At 35.9% G+C, this 18120-nt stretch overlaps 1 protein-coding gene across 3 annotated transcripts in view; it reads right to left on the reverse strand.

The window, feature by feature from the left end:
• LOC109399476 (E3 ubiquitin-protein ligase TRIM33) overlaps positions 1-16660 on the reverse strand; it is a 36019-nt gene extending 19359 nt beyond the window's left edge. The window contains exons 1-3 of one of the 3 annotated variants that reach the window (XM_019671923.3): positions 16161-16660; positions 10670-11505; positions 10403-10609 (exon numbers count right to left, since the gene is read on the reverse strand). In XM_019671923.3, coding sequence (XP_019527468.3) covers positions 10403-10609; positions 10670-11505 — 1043 coding nt within the window. In that variant the 5' untranslated portion in view covers positions 16161-16660. The remainder of the gene's footprint in view (positions 1-10402; positions 10610-10669; positions 11506-16160) is intronic. The other 2 variants (XM_019671922.3, XM_062852499.1) reach the window with 2 other exon arrangements.
• Between the last annotated feature and the right edge of the window lie 1460 nt (positions 16661-18120).

Below are 18120 nucleotides of genomic sequence, written 5' to 3' on the forward strand. Positions count from 1 at the left end.
TCAATTTTATGATGTCACGTACAGCTTAAGATCAAATTAAACCATACAACACGTTTCCGTCATTTGTCAGAAAAATTACATAATGTCTCCGCTGTGTTGTAAAAACCTTTTTTGCACCCGATTCCACCGAGTAAATTAAATGCATTTAACTTCCAAATTATGCATAGTTTGTGTGGCGCACTTAGTTTTTGTCATTATCACAGTCACATCCACCACAAATTTTCCGTGGCATGTCTCCTGACACGTATTTAATAGGAAAACAAATCTAAATTCCATATCTGCATCTTTCCAATTGATGGCTGGATAAACAACCAAGCATAATTTATTCTGACGATCGAACATTGAGAGTGAAAAATAATCAAAACAGTTATTTGACAAGTCAGAAGATGGTTTTATTTAGAAGATTGATAAAACTATGATACAACCCGAAATCCTAAGCCGGTTTGCATACGAAGTCCTGTACACCCTAATAAGACTGGGCCAACTAGCCCGAACGTGAGCTTATTGGGGCATACAAGAACTCGAGTGCATTTTCAAGTCGGCATCAATGGATTTATGTTTAGGATTTTTGAATCGCTAAAAACATTGATAAAATTAAAATTGTTACTTGGGTGTGGCAGCTCATTCTTCATGATTTCCGGTCAATAGAATTATTTTAGTTGTAGAAATGATCGTTGACCGTTTTGGCCATTTCCGGAACATCCGGAGTGCCCTGGTGGAACCTGTATTAGAGGACACTTGCATTTTTACTCCAGAACATACCGTGCGGCAGTTCATTCTTCATGATTTTTCGTCATTAGGATTGTTTTTGCTATGAAAATGATCATTGACCGTTTTGTCCACTTCCGAAACGTCCGAGGTGTCCTGGTGGAACCTGTAAAAAAGGATACTTCCATACTTATTCCAGAACATACTGTGTGGCAGCTCAATCTTCATGATCTTCCAAGAACAAGATTCTTATAGCTATGATAATTGTCCTAAAAGAATACTTACTGGGATTGCTACAGGAATTTATGCTGGTATTCATGTTTTACTGTGATTTTTTTCAGGAATTGCCGCTTGGAGGTGTTTCTCCAAAGCTTCCTCTATGTTTTTTTTTCTGAGATTCCCATATAGATTCTTCCTGGAAACCCTTCGAGAATCAGTGTTGAGAGTCATCCAGGAATTTATGCTGGTGTTCCTCCAGGAATTGACTTTGAAATTCATCCATGCATTTCCATAAGATTCTCTTCTGATATTTTCCTAATATTTTTTTCCAGTCATTCTTCCTTTGAAAACTCTGGAAGTTTTTCTTTTGGATTTCCTTCAGGTATTCTTGCAGGTATTTCAGGAATTTCTACTGGTACTTATAAATAAATTTATCTAGAAATGCATTCAACAATTTCAGGAAGGATTTCTCTTGTAATTCCCCCTCGAATTACTCCGTGGATTTATACAGACCTTATATAGAAGAGTTCCTAAGGATTCATTCAGGATTCCCTCACATGATTCCTTCAGGAAATCCTGCTGGTTTGTAGAAGCTCTACTGAGGATGCGTCCAGGGATTTCTCCATCTAAGGATTTCATAATAAAAGCATCTCTATGGATGCCTTCACTTATTTTTCAACTCAAACATGTTATCTAAGAAATTCTCTGTTAATTTCTCCACGATTCCTCTATAAATTTTCCTGTACGCTTTCGTCTATGTATTTTATGTGCTTACTCCATAATTTCTTCTTAGAATTTTTACGGGAACATCTTTTTGTATTGCTTCAAGAAATTCTTTCGATTCATGCTAGAATTCCTCAAGCCATTTCTGCTGGGATTGCTCCAGAAATTGCCCCTGATATAAACCCGGAACTTCTCAGGTATTCCTCCGTGGATTTCTTCGAAGACTGCGATAGGGATGCATTCAAAAATTGCTCAATGAATTTATCTGTTTCCTCCTTCAGTGTCAATGTCACGGCAAATCATGACGAATGAGTTGCGGCACATACAGTTGGAATAAAAATGTACGTGTCCTCTTCTACAGGTTCCGCCAGGGCACCACAGATGTGATGGTCAATGATTATTTTAGCATAATGTCCTAAGAATTTATGGCGCATTTTTCCGTGAAATAACTTTCAACATGCAGCTACGTCATAAGGTCCAAGGAGAGAAGGTACATAGGATTTTATGACACATCAAATCTTTTGGACGTTATTTCGTATAAAAATCTGCCATGGGAACCGACACATTATTGCCCGCATGTTATGGTCAGGCTCCGATTTTTTTATGGCTATAGAAATTATATCTTGGAAAATAATGAAGAGCAAACTTCTGCATAGTATGTTCTTTAGTAAAAATTTAAGTGTTCACCACAACAGGTTCTATCAGGACACCCCAAAAGTCTCGGAAGTGGTCTCAATAGGACGCAATCAGTAAAGTGCTATATTGAAAGTAGTACGCTGGTTTTTTATAATTCCCACACTGTTTGCACCATTTCATTGCATTCTTTCATGCTAAAAGTCAGCCGTTGAATATTTTCGTTACCGGTTTCTGTTAGTTTTTGGGTTTCGTGAACAGTAGGTTGTAAGCCTGAGGTCTCCTATCCACCGTGGTGGGGCTGGCATCTTAGGTACAGCTTCCCGTCGAGGACCATTCCATGCTCAGCCGCTGGATGCCAGAACAGAGCATCCTCTTGACAAAAATCGTAAGGAAAGAGTTTCCACACTGTATGTTCTGGAGTAAAAGTGCATGTGTCCTCTAATACAAGTTCCGCCAGGGTACCCCGGATGTTCCGGAAGTGGCCAAAATTGTCAATGGCCTTCTTTACAGCTAAAAGAATAATATTGACGAGAAATCATGAAGAATGAGCTACCACACGGTATGTTTTGGAGTACAAATGCAAGCGTCCTCTACTACAGGTTCCGCCAGGGCACCCCGGATGTTCAGAAAGTTGCCAAAACGGTCAATGACCATTTTTACAGCTAACATAATCCTACTGATGGAAAATCATGAAGAATGAGCTGCATCACGACATGTTTTGGAGTAAATATGTAATCGTCCTCTACTACAGGTTCTGCCAGGGCACTCCGGACGTTCTGGGAGTGACCACGATAGTCAATGATCATTTTCATAGCTACAAGAATCCTATTGACGAATAAACATGAAGAATGAACTGCCGCACGGTATATTTTGGTGTAAAAATTCAGGTGTCCTCTACTACAGGTTCCGCCAGGGCATCCTGTACGTTCCAGAAGTGGTCACGATGATCAATGATCATTTTCATAGCCTAAGCCTTTTGGCGAATAAACGTGAACAATGAATTGCCACACGGTATATTTTGGAGTAAAAATGGAAGTGTCCTCTACTACAGGTTCCACCAGGGCACCCCGGATGTACCGGGAGTGGCCAAAACGGTCAACGACCATTTTTACAGCTAAAATAAATCTATTGACCGGAAATCATGAAGAATGAGCTGCCGCACGGTACATTATGGAGTAAAATACAAGTGTCCTCTACTACAGGTTCCACCAGGGCACCCTCGATGTTCCACCAAAACGGTCAATCGACCAATTTAAACAGCTAAAATAATCCTATTGAAGGGAAAGCATGAAGAATGAGCTGCCACACGGTATGTTCTGGAGTAAAAATGCAAGTGTCCTCTACTACAGGTTCCACTAGGGCACTCCAGTTGTTCCGGAAACGGCCAAAACAGTCAACGATCATTTCTACAACTGAAATAATTTTATTGACCGGAAATCATGAAGAATGAGCTGCCGCACGGTATATTATGGAGTAAAAATGCAAGCGTCCTCTACTACAGGTTCCAGCAGGGCACTCCGGATGTTCCGGAAGTGGGCAAAACGGCCAACGATCATTTTTACAGTTAAAATAATTCTATTGATCGGAAATCATGAACAATGAGTTGCCGCACTGTATATTATGGAGTAAAAATACAAGTGTCCTCTACTACATGTTCCACCAGGGCACTCCGGATGTTCCGGAAATGGCCAAAACGGTCAACGATCATTTTACAGCTAAAATAATTCTATTGACCGGAAATCATGAAGAATGAGCTGCCGCACGGTATATTTTGGAGTAAAAATACAAGTGTCCTCTACTACAGGTTCCGCCAGGGCACCCCGGATGTTCCGGAAGTGGCCAAAACGGTCAATGACCATTTTTACAGTTAAAATAATCCTACTGACGGAAAATCATGAAGAATGAGCTGCCGCATGGTATGTTTTGGAGTAAAAATGAAAATGTCCCCTGGCACCGGTTCCCCCGGAGGCATTCCAGGGGACCCAGAAACATCCAGAGGGACTCCAGGTGTTCAGAAAATGTACTAATACAATCAGCTTCGATAAAGTTTCAATTATTGCCAATGTTTTAAAGTTGTTCCATAGAGAAAAAAAAAGTTCTGATAGAAATACCCCAAATGCCATAACGTTGGTACCCCACGGGAATCCGGAATAACTCCGGAACCATCCGGGTTTTAGACTTCGTGTCCCATTTTATCAAAACTAGAATAAAAACTGGATATTGTCTCAAATTTTCATTAGGATTGGATAAAAATCAATAGAGTTATGAATTTTTCAAGTTGAAAATTTGTTGCGAAAATGACCTTGGCCTTTTGGGTGTTAAAGTGAAGGAGTTTCATTTTGATTATTGTAATGTAGTGTTCTTTAGTGAAACATATCACCTTTTTAACACTTTAATGCGCCTCCAACGGTTCATCACGAACCGGCTGCTGCAGATGGAGTATGGCTGATCATATGCATCAGACATGCTCGATAAACATGGAGGATCCGCCAGGGCTCATTAGAGTCTATTCCCAAGCAATAGTTCCAAGTCGGTTGGATTTAAGAAGGTTTTGATGATCGTTACAAATCCTAATAAAAGTATTGTAGGATTTGTGACAGGTTTTGAAACCTTTTACAGCCAGCTGACTTCAAAATGTTGTTTGGGCTCTATTTCTCACGTTTCTCGGTTGATTTTGATTAGTAATTTATTAATGTCATAGCCGCGTTTTCGAATTTTTAGAATGTTAGTTGGTCATATTTTTTTAAAAGAAAAGCAATTAAAATCGACCGAAGAATTAATAGTGGGAAGGAGATTTGCAGCACTTAATTGTGCTGATAGATTCGAAGCTAACGTGCGAACACTTAAACGCATTGTTGACGTCAATGCGTTCGACGTGACATTTTGGACAAAAACTGACTGCTGTTTATTAACTGAACAACGTTACTTGTGTATGACTAGGTTGACATTTCTAGGCTACGCTTGAGAAAATGACATGGTTTATCTAGGTAGGACCGATAGGACAATTGAACGAATTTGAACATTTTTCATAGTATTTGTAGGGGGACGAATACATAATAGTTGACAAGCAATCTTTATTATTTTAAAATTTTATTGCAATCAACTGACCAACTTGACGTATTTTTGTTTATCTCTTAGATGGTATTTTGAACCAACAGAAAAATATCAGAAGTTCAGTTGCATGTTTCTGTGGGTTTTGGACCGATGACAATTTAAGGACACAAGAGATGAACACAGAGAAGTAGAAAACGATTAGCGAAATCAAGAAAACAATTTGACACAGGATCGACTATATTTTAACATACAGGGTTTGATTGATTCGATGAAAAAACAAACATACGACCACTGACTTAACGAGAAGAAAAACATATTGAACAATACCACAAAATCGAACAAGACGACAAACACAAACCGTGTGACCATAACACTACATAGGCAAATCCTGACTGACTGACCAATTGAAAACTTTCCAACCTTCTACCGTAACTTTCTGAGTCAGTAGGCAACAGTGTCTTAATGGATATCATTTTCCGCGTACGGCTGGCAAACTGCTTCTGAAAGATTACGTACTCTTTTCTATCTTCGGGTCTAGTGTAGAGGTTTCAACTCTATTCAGAGTGCAGCTAGAAACCTAGCAAAAAAAAAAAAAAAAATTATGATGAAGAATGTGCTTTAAAGCATATTTTTCTTCGGTATCATTTAGAATGCGATTCTCTTCTATACTGGACAAATTTTGAACTGATTCCGTAGTGTTATTGCATCACTGGACTTAAATAAGTATTGTTTAATAATTTCATTGATAACAAGGCAACTCACTATATCAAGCTGTATAATGCTTGGTGCATTATTACTGACCAACTATTACACTCTACCTTTAGAAGAATAGTATTAGATCCCAACAACACATTGAAAAGTTCATGAAAATTTTAAAGTTATGTATGTGGGAAGTTGTGTAGAATTTTGAGAAATGGGGTTTTATTGAGTTTTAACGAAACCCGTTTCAGTTCCATAACAAAGGACAATTTGTATAATGTTATATTTTTCCTACACTGTAGAATAGCTATGTAAATTTATGCAAAAAAAACGATAATGATTTTATTGAAAAATAAAAAAGATATCAGAGGAATTCCACGAAGTCATGTCAGTCGATCCTGAGCGACCATTTCAAAAATATCTGAAACTTTGCACAGTTTTTCAATTTAAATCGCCATTTTTCGATATTAAAACTTCATATTCACTCACGACTAACTTTTCAAAAGGGTGTATGCGAAAATAGTTCAAAAATATTCTAAAAGCTGTACAGCAAAAACGGATTGTTCGATTGTTATGAATTTTTCAGCAAAGTTAGATAACTAAATGATGATTCCTTAGAAAATATACACTGTAAAAAATTTCTTTTTTTACTTTAAAAAAATATGATTTTTGTCACAAAAACTCAAATATCTCAAAACCCTATCTTTTTACCAACGTCAATTTTTTAGGGGAAATGGCCCATTATATCAGCTATCTACCATAAAATTTTGGTGATGGTAAACTGATAAACAAAAAAGTTATGACATTTCAAACATTTCACAATTTTTACATTTAGTAACAAAAAAAATTGTTTTTCCTGTGTAAATTATTTCGAGAATTATATTTTGATGCTGATTTTATTGTAAAGACTTCCGCCTGAATTAAACAAGTTGTTTTCATGGTATTTTTGTTTGATTATTCATAATTACTATAGTATCTATTTGAAACTTAGACGCGATCCAGTGTTGTGATCAAAAATATTGAGAGTGTCATACTTTTTATTGTACGTGACTGGTTGAAAAGCTGTTGATTATAAGAAAAATGAAATTAAACTTATTTTTAAGACAAAAGCTGTATAATAAAAGTTTTATATACGCGTATACGTCTAGTTTATCTGCAAAAAAATACCTCTTAGAGAACAGACTTTATGATCGGAAGAATGCGAGTAACTTCAACAACAACAAATGCATGAGAGGTACATACCACAGACAAACAGACGAAACGCCTAGAACAATTTTCGTGAAAATCCATCGCCCAGTTCACACTACCACCACCTGGTGGAAATGTTTCACGAAACACTGCGTTGTGCAATATCGTCATCAGAAGGCGCTAGTGTGAAACATCAAACGCAAAGAAAAACGATGGGCGCTCTTCTGGTTATGAGAGCCACAACCAAGATTCAAAATGATCGTTAAAGGCGTGGTCAATGAAAATTTCGTCAGTGTTACGTTTGTTTGTCTGTAGGGGAGACTGGGGAGACTTGATCCCTTTTTCTAAATTTGCCTGTAACTTTAGGAAAAAACACAAAACTAGATCCATTTTTCGTACAGAATAGCAGGTAAACATCTATTGCAAGTTTATACAAAACAAAAAGACTTTAAATTATTGTTAAAGTTTTCAAAACTGTGTTTTTATGGAGGCATGCCTTATGATGATTTTCCAAAAATGGGTCAAAATTGATCCCCCTTTTGAGCACATGGTTAATTCAAAGGGAAAATAACTCCAGAAGCTTCCTATTCATTTTCTTTTCAAGTTTTCTTGCATTTTTGATGCATGCGGTGTATTTGAAATTATAAGATTTCCTTAAATTGTTAAGGATATGCCGTATCTTGAAAATGGGGAGACTTGATCCCCCTTTTCGTAGTTTGTACTAAAATAATAATTATCTGACACGTTTTATCATTGAATATACTAGAATTCCGAGTAAATAGAGGCTTCCAAATTGAATTTTATTTTTCACATGTATAATGTGTGTGTAATCCTTGAGGGATCAAGTCTCCCCATGTCACTGTTGTATACACTAAGCTACATTAATTGAAATATTAATATAACAGCCTTATTTGAATAAATGCGTTTGATAGTACTTTATTCATACTATGTGCTGTGAAATTTTGACACGATTTGGTTCAATTATCACAACGTTATTGAAATTTTTCGGAATCGCCTATAGGATTTCTGAAAGACTGAAAACAAATCATCAGCCATTAAAAAATAATGCAATACACAATTAAAATCAATTGTAGCCAAAACATTGTCGCCTGTCCAGATGTCGTTTTGGAAAAAAATATGCTAGAAGAAAAATGTTTTTGATTCCGAGAAAATATGGAGGGAACAAGTCTCCCCAGGGATCAAGTCTCCTCAGTCTCATCTATACATACCATGACAATGCTCATGAAAAAGCAAAAAAATACTACCGCTATGGATATTAAAGATTTTATAGTAATTTTTTTCTTCAGCCAAGCAAACAACACCAAACTAGTCAGTTAAAACTAACAAGTGATTTTGTTTATTATAATCTAACGAACAACATGAACAGTCGCTTTCTCAAAGGTCTTCAACTCAACGCTCTCTTGTAGACCGTTTGATGAAAAAAAATGTTCAAAGGAGTTACGAAATCTCACCGAAAGCACCACAGATAAACTGAAAGAGACTGGTTATGCCCAAATGACCACATTGAATACAAATTTACGAATTTGCACGTCCTTTGACAAACGAGCCGATGATATACGGTAAAGCAGGGCGCAGGAAGTTCGAAAACGACAACAACTGAGAAATTGCTAGAAGTGGTAAGTGCAGAGAATCATGCCACCGTACCATCAGCGATATATGTTTAGACAATTTAATCACGCCCCTTTTCAAAAATGCACGGAAATATTCGTCAACATCTATACCCATTTTAATATTTTTAACGTTGTAAAACACGCTTTCAACATTTATCTTGAAGAAGAGGGAAAACACTCCTCAAATGTAACAGCAAATTAATGAATAAACGACTAATGCGCGGAGGGCGTGATAAAATCGGAACATTACTGTACATACAATATACATAATACATAATAAAAACAGCTTGTTTCACTCACGCAAGGCCATTAACAATAAAATCAGCATCAAACTGCGATTTCCGGCTGAAATAATTTACACTGAAAAAAAAATATTACGAAATGTGAAAATTGTGAAATGTTTGAATTGTCATAACTTTTTTGTTTATTAGTTTACCATCACCAAATTTTTATGGTAGATTTCTAATACAATGGACCGTTTTCCCTAAGAAATTTCGTTGGTAAAAAGATAGGGTTTTGAGATATTTGAGTTTTTGTGACAAAAATGATATTTTTTAATGTTAAAAAAGATTTTTTTTCACAGTGTATATTTTCTTAGGAATCACCATTTAGTTATCTGACTTTGCTGAACAATAAAATCAGCATCAAACTGCGATTTCTGACCGAAATAATTTACACAGAAAAAAATATTTACCAAATGTAAAAATTGTGAAATGTTTGAATTGTCATAATTTTTTTGTTTATTAGTTTACCATCACCAATTTTTTATGGTAGATTGCTAATACAATGGAACGTCTTCCCTAAAAAAATTACGTTGGTAAAAAGATAGGGTTTTGAGTTATTTTAATTTTTGTGGCAAAAATTATATTTTTTTATGTTAAAAATATTTTTTTTTTCACGGTGTATATTTTCTTAGGAATCACCATTTAGTTATCTAACTTTGCTGAAAAATTCATAGCAATCGAACGAACCATTTTGGCAGTGCAGATTTTTGAATATTTTTGAACCATTTTCACATACACCCTTTTGAAAAGTTAGTCGTGATTCAAAATAAAAATTTGATATCGAAAAATGGCGATTTAGATGGAACTGAAAAACTGTGCAAAGTTTCAGTTCAATAGAAAATCATGAATTAAAAAAATTCCTTAATTTTGATGCTGTTGCTTGGAATCGCTCATCACACAAATAAGGTGTCCTCTTTATAAAATGAATAGTCCTTAAAGAACATTTTGCTTAATGTTATATTTTTCCTACATTTGAGAATAGCTATAGAAAGTTATGCAAAAAACTGATAATGATTTTATTGAAAAATTAAAAAAGATAACGCACACAAGTTGTTCGTTTTATAAATTGAACTGTCCTTAGGTGATCCTAATTCCTAACACTATATGAAAATGTTAGTAATGCGTGGATTCCTAGTGATTTTTTTAACTTTTGAAAGTCAAACCAACTTTAAGGTGGCCTTTTTCAACAAGCGAGCTCAAATTTTTTAAAGAATCGTAATGGCCACTAGCGTTTGTAAATTTAAATTCTAATGAACTTACGGTTCGTCCACGATCTCCCTGTATAATCGTGCACATTGGATGTGATATCTGTTGTTCGTTGGTCTGAGTTCCACGTTCAAAACCATCTCTCGAGGATTTTCCAAATTTGGCCAAACTTGGTAAATATTAGACCTGGATGCCAGTCTAATTTCGATAACTTTTTGAAACTTGATGCTTGGTTGATCGCATTCAACTTTGATTTCATATCTGCAAGTGTAGTTGAAATTAGATCCAATGTGTGAAACTGTCTGTTGAATCGAAACTTACCTTCCTGGCGTTCCCTGTAGTAATGCCAATCTGATGGCAACGTATGACACTGGTTTATTAAAATGCTTGTGTTTGGGAAATATTTCGATTTCCCATACATTTCCGTGTTTGTCGTTATATTTTGTGACATACATGCTATACGATGAACTGGATGCAATATCTAAATTCGACGTAACGCCGTTGAAGTCGTAGTAGTCTTGTGGCTCCTGATCCGTGCTCTTGCCAATTTCGTTCATCAGTTTTTCTATTTCTTTCTTTAGGTCTTCCTTGTTTTGTATCAACTCGTTCAATTTCAAAGCTTCAATGTTTGTCAAAAACTGACGAACATTTTTCACTAATGATTGATTTATTCCGAAGCTATGGATATTCTGCAGTGTTCCAATTCCAATGTTGCAGCCCACGTCCAAAATCGATTGAACGTCGTCCACCATTTTTGAATAGTCTTTTAGCTTACCAATTAGCTTACTAAGATCAGATCGAATATCATCTATGTTCTTGAAGGCATGTTGAGCATGCTCGGACTCTTTACCAATGCATAATTTGCAGATGCAAACATTGCAATCAGTACAGATCATGGTGAGCAACAATGAATGCTTGATGCAGCAGAAATTGTCGCGTTGACCATTGTATACTTCAATCGGTACTTTTTGCCGACAAAAGCCACATCCGTTCTCTCGCTGACACTTGGCCATGCAGTCGAAGCATAGCATTTTCATGCAGGTGGTGCAAAATACCGGCCGGCGTGCATCGTCCATGCAAACTGCACAGTTTGAATCTGCTATTGATAGCTCCTTGGGAAAATAAAGCGCTGATAAATCCGAGCCTTGATCCGACATCTAGACATTTAGAAACAAAATCATTAGTATTTTTGTTATTTCCTACGTGAAGCACAGATAACATTTATTTTGCGGATAGAGATTATCAAGAATTTGGTCAGCGGCAAAGAAAATTCATAATCTTTGAAACAGAATAAAAAATGCGACAGAATAAAAGAATATGTACGATGCAACACAATCTGAAAGTATATCAAACCGCATACACCTTTCTGGACGAAACAGCACAAAAATGTTTTACACATTGTTTCAACTGTTTCTCCTCAAAATATGTGATGTAACTAACTTTTATGATCGATTCATTACTTCTACTTGTATTTCTGAGCCTCAGCTTTGATTAGAATTGTTTATAAAATACGCCACAATAAGTTAGCGTTAGCAAAAGCGTAGTTACGGTATACTTCGTAGATTGGATACTAACAACATTCATGTACCTTTTGGTAATCTTACTCGGATTGCTTTTCGGAACAAGTCCGGGTAGTTAACTTTGCTCCAATCTTATGCAAGAATACCAAAAGCACAAATGTCATTATTCCCGGCCACGCCCATCTTTACCGTAACATGGGATAGGGGAAGGAAATGTTGATGTAGCACTAATTTAAGAGGCCTCCGACTCAGTGACACTCCCATAAGTACTACGGAGTGGGTGGTTGGGAGATGTATTATGTAGGTCAAGGATTCGCCTGAAAAGCTGGCGATGGACCCACGGCATTGATTGTTTACATGGTTAAAATTAAATCTTTTGAAAGCAGGCAATCAAAAGAGATTTTTTTCTATTTATTGTTTAAAAAGGGGGGTTAGGGACATAATGGACACCCGGGGCGAAATGGACACCCCTGTTTTTACCAAAATTGTTGACTTTTATGTAAAACTTTTAATGCATAAGTGTAAAGGAACAAGTCATGGTTAACTTATAGAATTGGTTCGCCCGAAATACACCATATATTTACCAAGTCGGATTCTCAGCGGTGCATGAATTCGGACTGCAGGTTACTCATGGCCGTTGTTCGGCTTTTTCCAATAGTCAAATAGCACCCGGATAACGATACCGCGTTTTTATGGTGAGATTAAACAATCCCAATACTTGCTACTAATTTTTACTCTTCCAGCGGTAATCAGGTAAATGAAAATTGTAAAATATTAATTTAAAATAACTCGTAGTACGCTTTTTCGTCATGGAAAGCATCCCATCGAATCCCATCCAAATTCCAACTCCAGATATCTATGAAGTGGGCCAAGTTCTTGGACATATTCTGAGTAGATATCTAATCAACATTTCCTCCCCATCCCCGCTGATCGTAAGGACCTGGCCAGGTGTCGAACAAAGAGGTCGTTCAATGAAAGGTCTGTCAAGTCCCAGGCAGCTTTTCTGACGCATTTAACGTCTCTATCGACAGCCACCCCAGGATGTGTACGGTCGGCTATGCTATGCTATGCTATGCTATGCTAAGTGTAAAGGAACAAGTCATGGTTCTATTTTTCGAAAGTATCATTTACATTGCTCCAAAATAACCAAAATATCTTTGAAATTGAAATATGTCTTTCATATGGTGAATTTCTTATAATTTCCAAGCAGCATCAAATAAGATATTACGAGTTTTGGAGTGTGTCCACCATAAAAAAGCGAATTGTTACCTTATCTACATGTATACGAAGATTTAGCAATGGATGAAGTATTTTATTTTTGATCAGAATTTACTTAAAATAACAATTTTAATGTTGTAGTCGATTCGGGGCGAAATGAACACTGGCAATTACGAATGGATGTACGCGCATTGCATACTGTTATGCGTTTTAGAGAGTTTGAAAAAAATCAATCCGATTATTTTAGCCTAAAGTTTATTTGATTAACTTTGATGTCATGTAAACTCATCTAAGATGGAGTATTATATCTGTGGTATTGATCTCCGTAGGCAAATCACTAAACTGGTCGATGTAACCAAAAAATTAGCACAAAATATGTAGGGGTGTCCATTATGCCCCGGTGGGTGTCCATTTCGCCCCGTACCTTTCCTGCCAGCCCTGAAAAACACACGGTTTACAATTCATTATTTCTTCACAATAAAGACATTCTACCTGCTGTAAATGATTGAAAGACGTAGGAACCAAGTTAAAGTTGTAAGTCAACTGATAATATGTTAAGTTTTACTCTGTTATACAGGCCTAACGTACTTATTTGCTTAGGGTGTCTATTATGCCCCTAATCCCCCTAATTATGTTTCTGCTCAGTGAGAGGCACAAGCAGAACCGATCCCTCCAGGGTCATCGGAACTTTGCAATGAATGTTTAAAACGCGAGAAAAAAAAATGGCAGTTCGAAAAATAATAAAATAAAAGAAAAGAAAAAAAAAATAAACAAAACATGACGTTAAACAATAACAAAAAACATCTCAATTTATCAAAAAAAAAAAAGACAAGATCGCGTAAAACGAGTAAAAAAAAATTGGCGATCCGAAAAAAAATCAATTTTCTAAAAAAAAAAAATATTTACATTACGACTCGGCTCGAAGAAAAACGACGCGGATAACGTGGTCTACCCGCCACCGAATGATATGGCGATTTTGACCCTTCAAAAAATAAGAAGGATGTTTCGTCGTCTCGACCGCAGGGTTGCCCACTTGTACATCTGAAATAGAAAATAGTACTAAATGGTGATAGGCTCACAACAGTTATTTATTTTCGGAAATAAATTATTGTCTACGTCTAAAATTACCTGAATCCTCCTGAAACAAATAGTTTTTTTAAAATGAAAAACATAATACAAAAAAAGTAGACCAAATTGTGATCTTGGAATTTTCCTGCATTTAAATTAACAAAGCTAAAAAATCACAAGATCAAAATTTGTTATGGTAGATCTTACGCCGTAACGCACCATTATAAGGTAATCTATCCACGTTACGGGGCTATAAAAAACGCCACAATAAGTTAAACAAAAAGTAAACAATCACCCTAGAAGTTGAAAAAGTTTTATCTGTCGTATTTTTTTTTATAAATATTTGTTTATTCCAGGTATGCAGCGATAAAAATCTATGGAAAAGGGGTAATTTTGCAAAACGGCGATGGAAACGTGGTACTTTGTTGAAAAGCACAAGATTTTTGGATGGTCAAAGTGGTCCCCAAGGTGGTCAATGTTCCATAGAAAATTGTTTGGCGTTTTATGCTATAGAATATTGAATGTAATTATTGAATAACTACAAAGTGTTAATTTCGCGTGCTAGCCGCATATTTTCAACTTAAGTAACGCCAAATCAGTATGAACGGGTTTTAAACCTTCCGTAACTCGCGCGGTTGACTACCTGCGTCAGCACCACGCTAATGCTGAGTACAAGAAGCGAGATTTTTTCAACGTGTTGTACAAAATACAACAGCGCGATCGCTCGAGGGTTAAAGGGCTTTGAATGCTTGAGTGATTAACATTACTCCATATGATCGAAACCAAGTAGAGATTGGAACTGGGACGCATCAGCCTTTGCTGATTTTTTCACTTCTTGTTATTCACTTATATGATTTGAAATACCCGTGCACGCTGATCTCACGTTGCTTGAGTTTAAATTATAAGAGTGTAGAATTAGCAACTAGTTAAAATACACATAAATAAAAACAAAAAAAAAAGTTCAAATTATATGTCTAAATTATCTATATAAAAAGTTTGATAGGTTAAACCTAAAAACACGTCTATTTGTTTTAGTTTGAATATGACTTCTTTTGTTGCTTCAACACATTGTTTTTATAGATTTGATAAATCGTATTTTTGTTTAAAAAAAAGTTTTGTTTTGGTTGTGACAGCTAGTTGTTTTTGGGCATTTTTAGAAACAACAAATTCTATTGTTGTTTTGAATTTGTGGATTTGTTGAATCAAGAATAAACTAGCAATAAAACCAAAAGAACTCTCAACAGATGGCGCTCCATTCGATTAGTAACGGCATCTGTTGGTAACTAGCTAGGCAGAAACTATAAGCACAAGCGTACATTTTTCATGATGAAAAGTGTTGCACTGTGTTTCGCATCATGGGATATTAAATTCAGCTAAAAGCAAAAATAGTTTCAGCATTTACACAGCTACTTCATTGACCTCATTCACCCCAAAAACTGAATAACAGATTTTGCATTTTAAATGATATTTGTTACATTGAAATGAATGGTTGTGCATGTTTTATAGCGTTTAATTAGGGCTCGTTCAGGGAGTGGGTCTAGCACTATGTTACGCTTCAATTTTGCGTTACGTAATAGTTGCATGACTCTTGGATAATATCGGTAACAGCTCAAAAATCAACGTTAAAATATGAAAAATGATTAATTTCACCAATTCGAAAATACGGTACCGTAAACCGGGGTCAAATTGATCTTCGGGTCAAAAGATGTTCAGATGTTTTTCTGGTAGAAAAAGAATACTTCAAAAAGTTTCCTTAAAAATATCGTTTAGTATCTGATTTTAACAGCATGATTTTTCAAAGTAAAGTATTTAAAATATGTCTTATCTAACAGAGAAACATCTGATCAATTTCGACCCGGAGATCAATTTGACCTCAGTTTATGGTGTCTTTATAGAGTAATATAAACTTTGTTAACCAGTATTTTGTAACCGACACCTAGCTTATTTACAAGCTCTCAACTATTTTTTTTATATAAAATTTTTCATCACTATGGTAGTTTACTTACAATGTTTAAGAAATGTGTAGCACAACTTCAAACAATGATATTTCACGACGTGACTCAGTGCAAATGGTTCAAGCGACTGCGCTGGAGGAACGAATGTTCAGTTTCTTCTAGCAAGTGCGTAGCGAAATGAAATTCATTTGTCAGCATAAATGCACTGCTCGGCCGATCACCGAATGGTCAAGTGTGATATCGATATGTACGTTCGGCGTTCTGGCAGAGAGGTCTGAAAATAAATACTTGGCTTTGTGTTGGAGAGACCGTGGGCGTTCTGCTACGTGGAGCTACGGTCCCACTGGAACTCAGCAGCTTCCTTACTTATTGTACTTGGAAGATTACTACCCTTGTAAGATTGTTTGTATTTTATGCAAAATGTATAATTGCTGTCAAGGAAAAGAACTTTCCAGTCTGAATTTCAATCGGATCGTAAATCAAACCCGCTGTTGTAGATGGTTGCAGTGTTCATCTTTATATTGTTATCATAAGGCTAGTTGAGACATAGGGTATGTTCCAATTGGTGAATTGAAATTAATTTTTACTTAAATTTGACAGTTCGACACTTAAACTTGACAGTTCTCCTAAGGAAATAATTATCGAACTGTCAAGTTAAAGTGAAAATTAGTTTTAATTCTCCAATTGGAACAAACCCCTAATATAGATAGAACCTAGTCCTAGGGACATTTATATGGGAGACTGAGTAGACTTGATCCCTTTTTTTTTAATTTACCCTTAACATTAAGGAAAACACAAAACTAGAATCGATTTTCTCACAGAATGGCAGGTAAACATCTATTGCAAACTTTTACACAATAGAAAGACTTTAAATTATTGCTAAAGTGTTCAAAACTGTGTTTTATGAAGGTGTGACGTAGTTTACAAAAAATGGGTGACACTTGATCCCCCTTTGAGCCCATGGTTTATTTAAGGGGAAAATAACTTCAGAGACTTTCAATTCGTTTTGTTTTCAACTTTTATTGCATTTCTAATGAATTTAGCGTAATTCAAACTGTGAGATTTCCTCAACTTTCTCAGACTATGCTGTATTTTTAAAATGGGGAGACTTGAAACTAAAATAATAATTATCTGACACATTTTATCATTGAGTATACTAGAACTCCAAGTAAATAGAGGCAGGGTTGTAAAATGTCATGGATATGTCCAGGGATGGGATCATTCATTTGCAAAGAATTACATTTACTTGCTACTATCTCAGTTTAGAAGCATGCTATCAAAAAACAATGTATGGATGAATTTAACCTTGTAGTTTTATCTTAAAGTTTGCCGAAAGACATTAGAGTCGCACACGCATACCAAAGTCGTGAGCGAGCTGTGAAGGCAACTCTCCACGCCGTGAATGTATATTACATTCACGTCGTGGAGAGCTGCGTTTGCTGGTTTCTGTTGACGTAATCATTGATGCTACGCTAGAACATTTTTCTACAAAGTTTTAGGTAAAACAAAAATGAGAATGTGTTCCATACATTGATTTTTGCTATGATGTTTCTGAAGCGAGTTGACAGCAAGTGAATGTAACTGATTGCAAATGAATGATGCCATCCTTGGATATGTCATGAAAAAAATGTCGTGAAATTTTTCAATTCAATCATTTCTAATGCAAATTTCCATCCGTGAACACAAACCTTCAATAATTTTTTTTTATGGTGAAATAACGATATCGTCGATGTACATTTCTTGCGGGGGCAGTGCAATAGGCAAATAACCAATTGACATTTTTTGACATTTTACAACCCTGATAGAGGTTTCCAAAAATTATTTTATTTTTTGCACATATAATATGTATGTACCTAATCTACGAGGAATCGAAGCTCCTCATGTCATGATTCTATTTATGAGGCTACACACTAAATAAAATATTGTTATTATAACCTTATTTGGAAAAATATGATTGATAGTATATGATGTGGACATTTAACACGTTTTGTTTTGAATTTTACAAAGTCAT

The sequence above is a fragment of the Aedes albopictus genome, chromosome 2 (genome assembly GCF_035046485.1).
Source record: "Aedes albopictus strain Foshan chromosome 2, AalbF5, whole genome shotgun sequence".
Taxonomy (NCBI): Eukaryota; Metazoa; Arthropoda; class Insecta; order Diptera; family Culicidae; genus Aedes; species Aedes albopictus.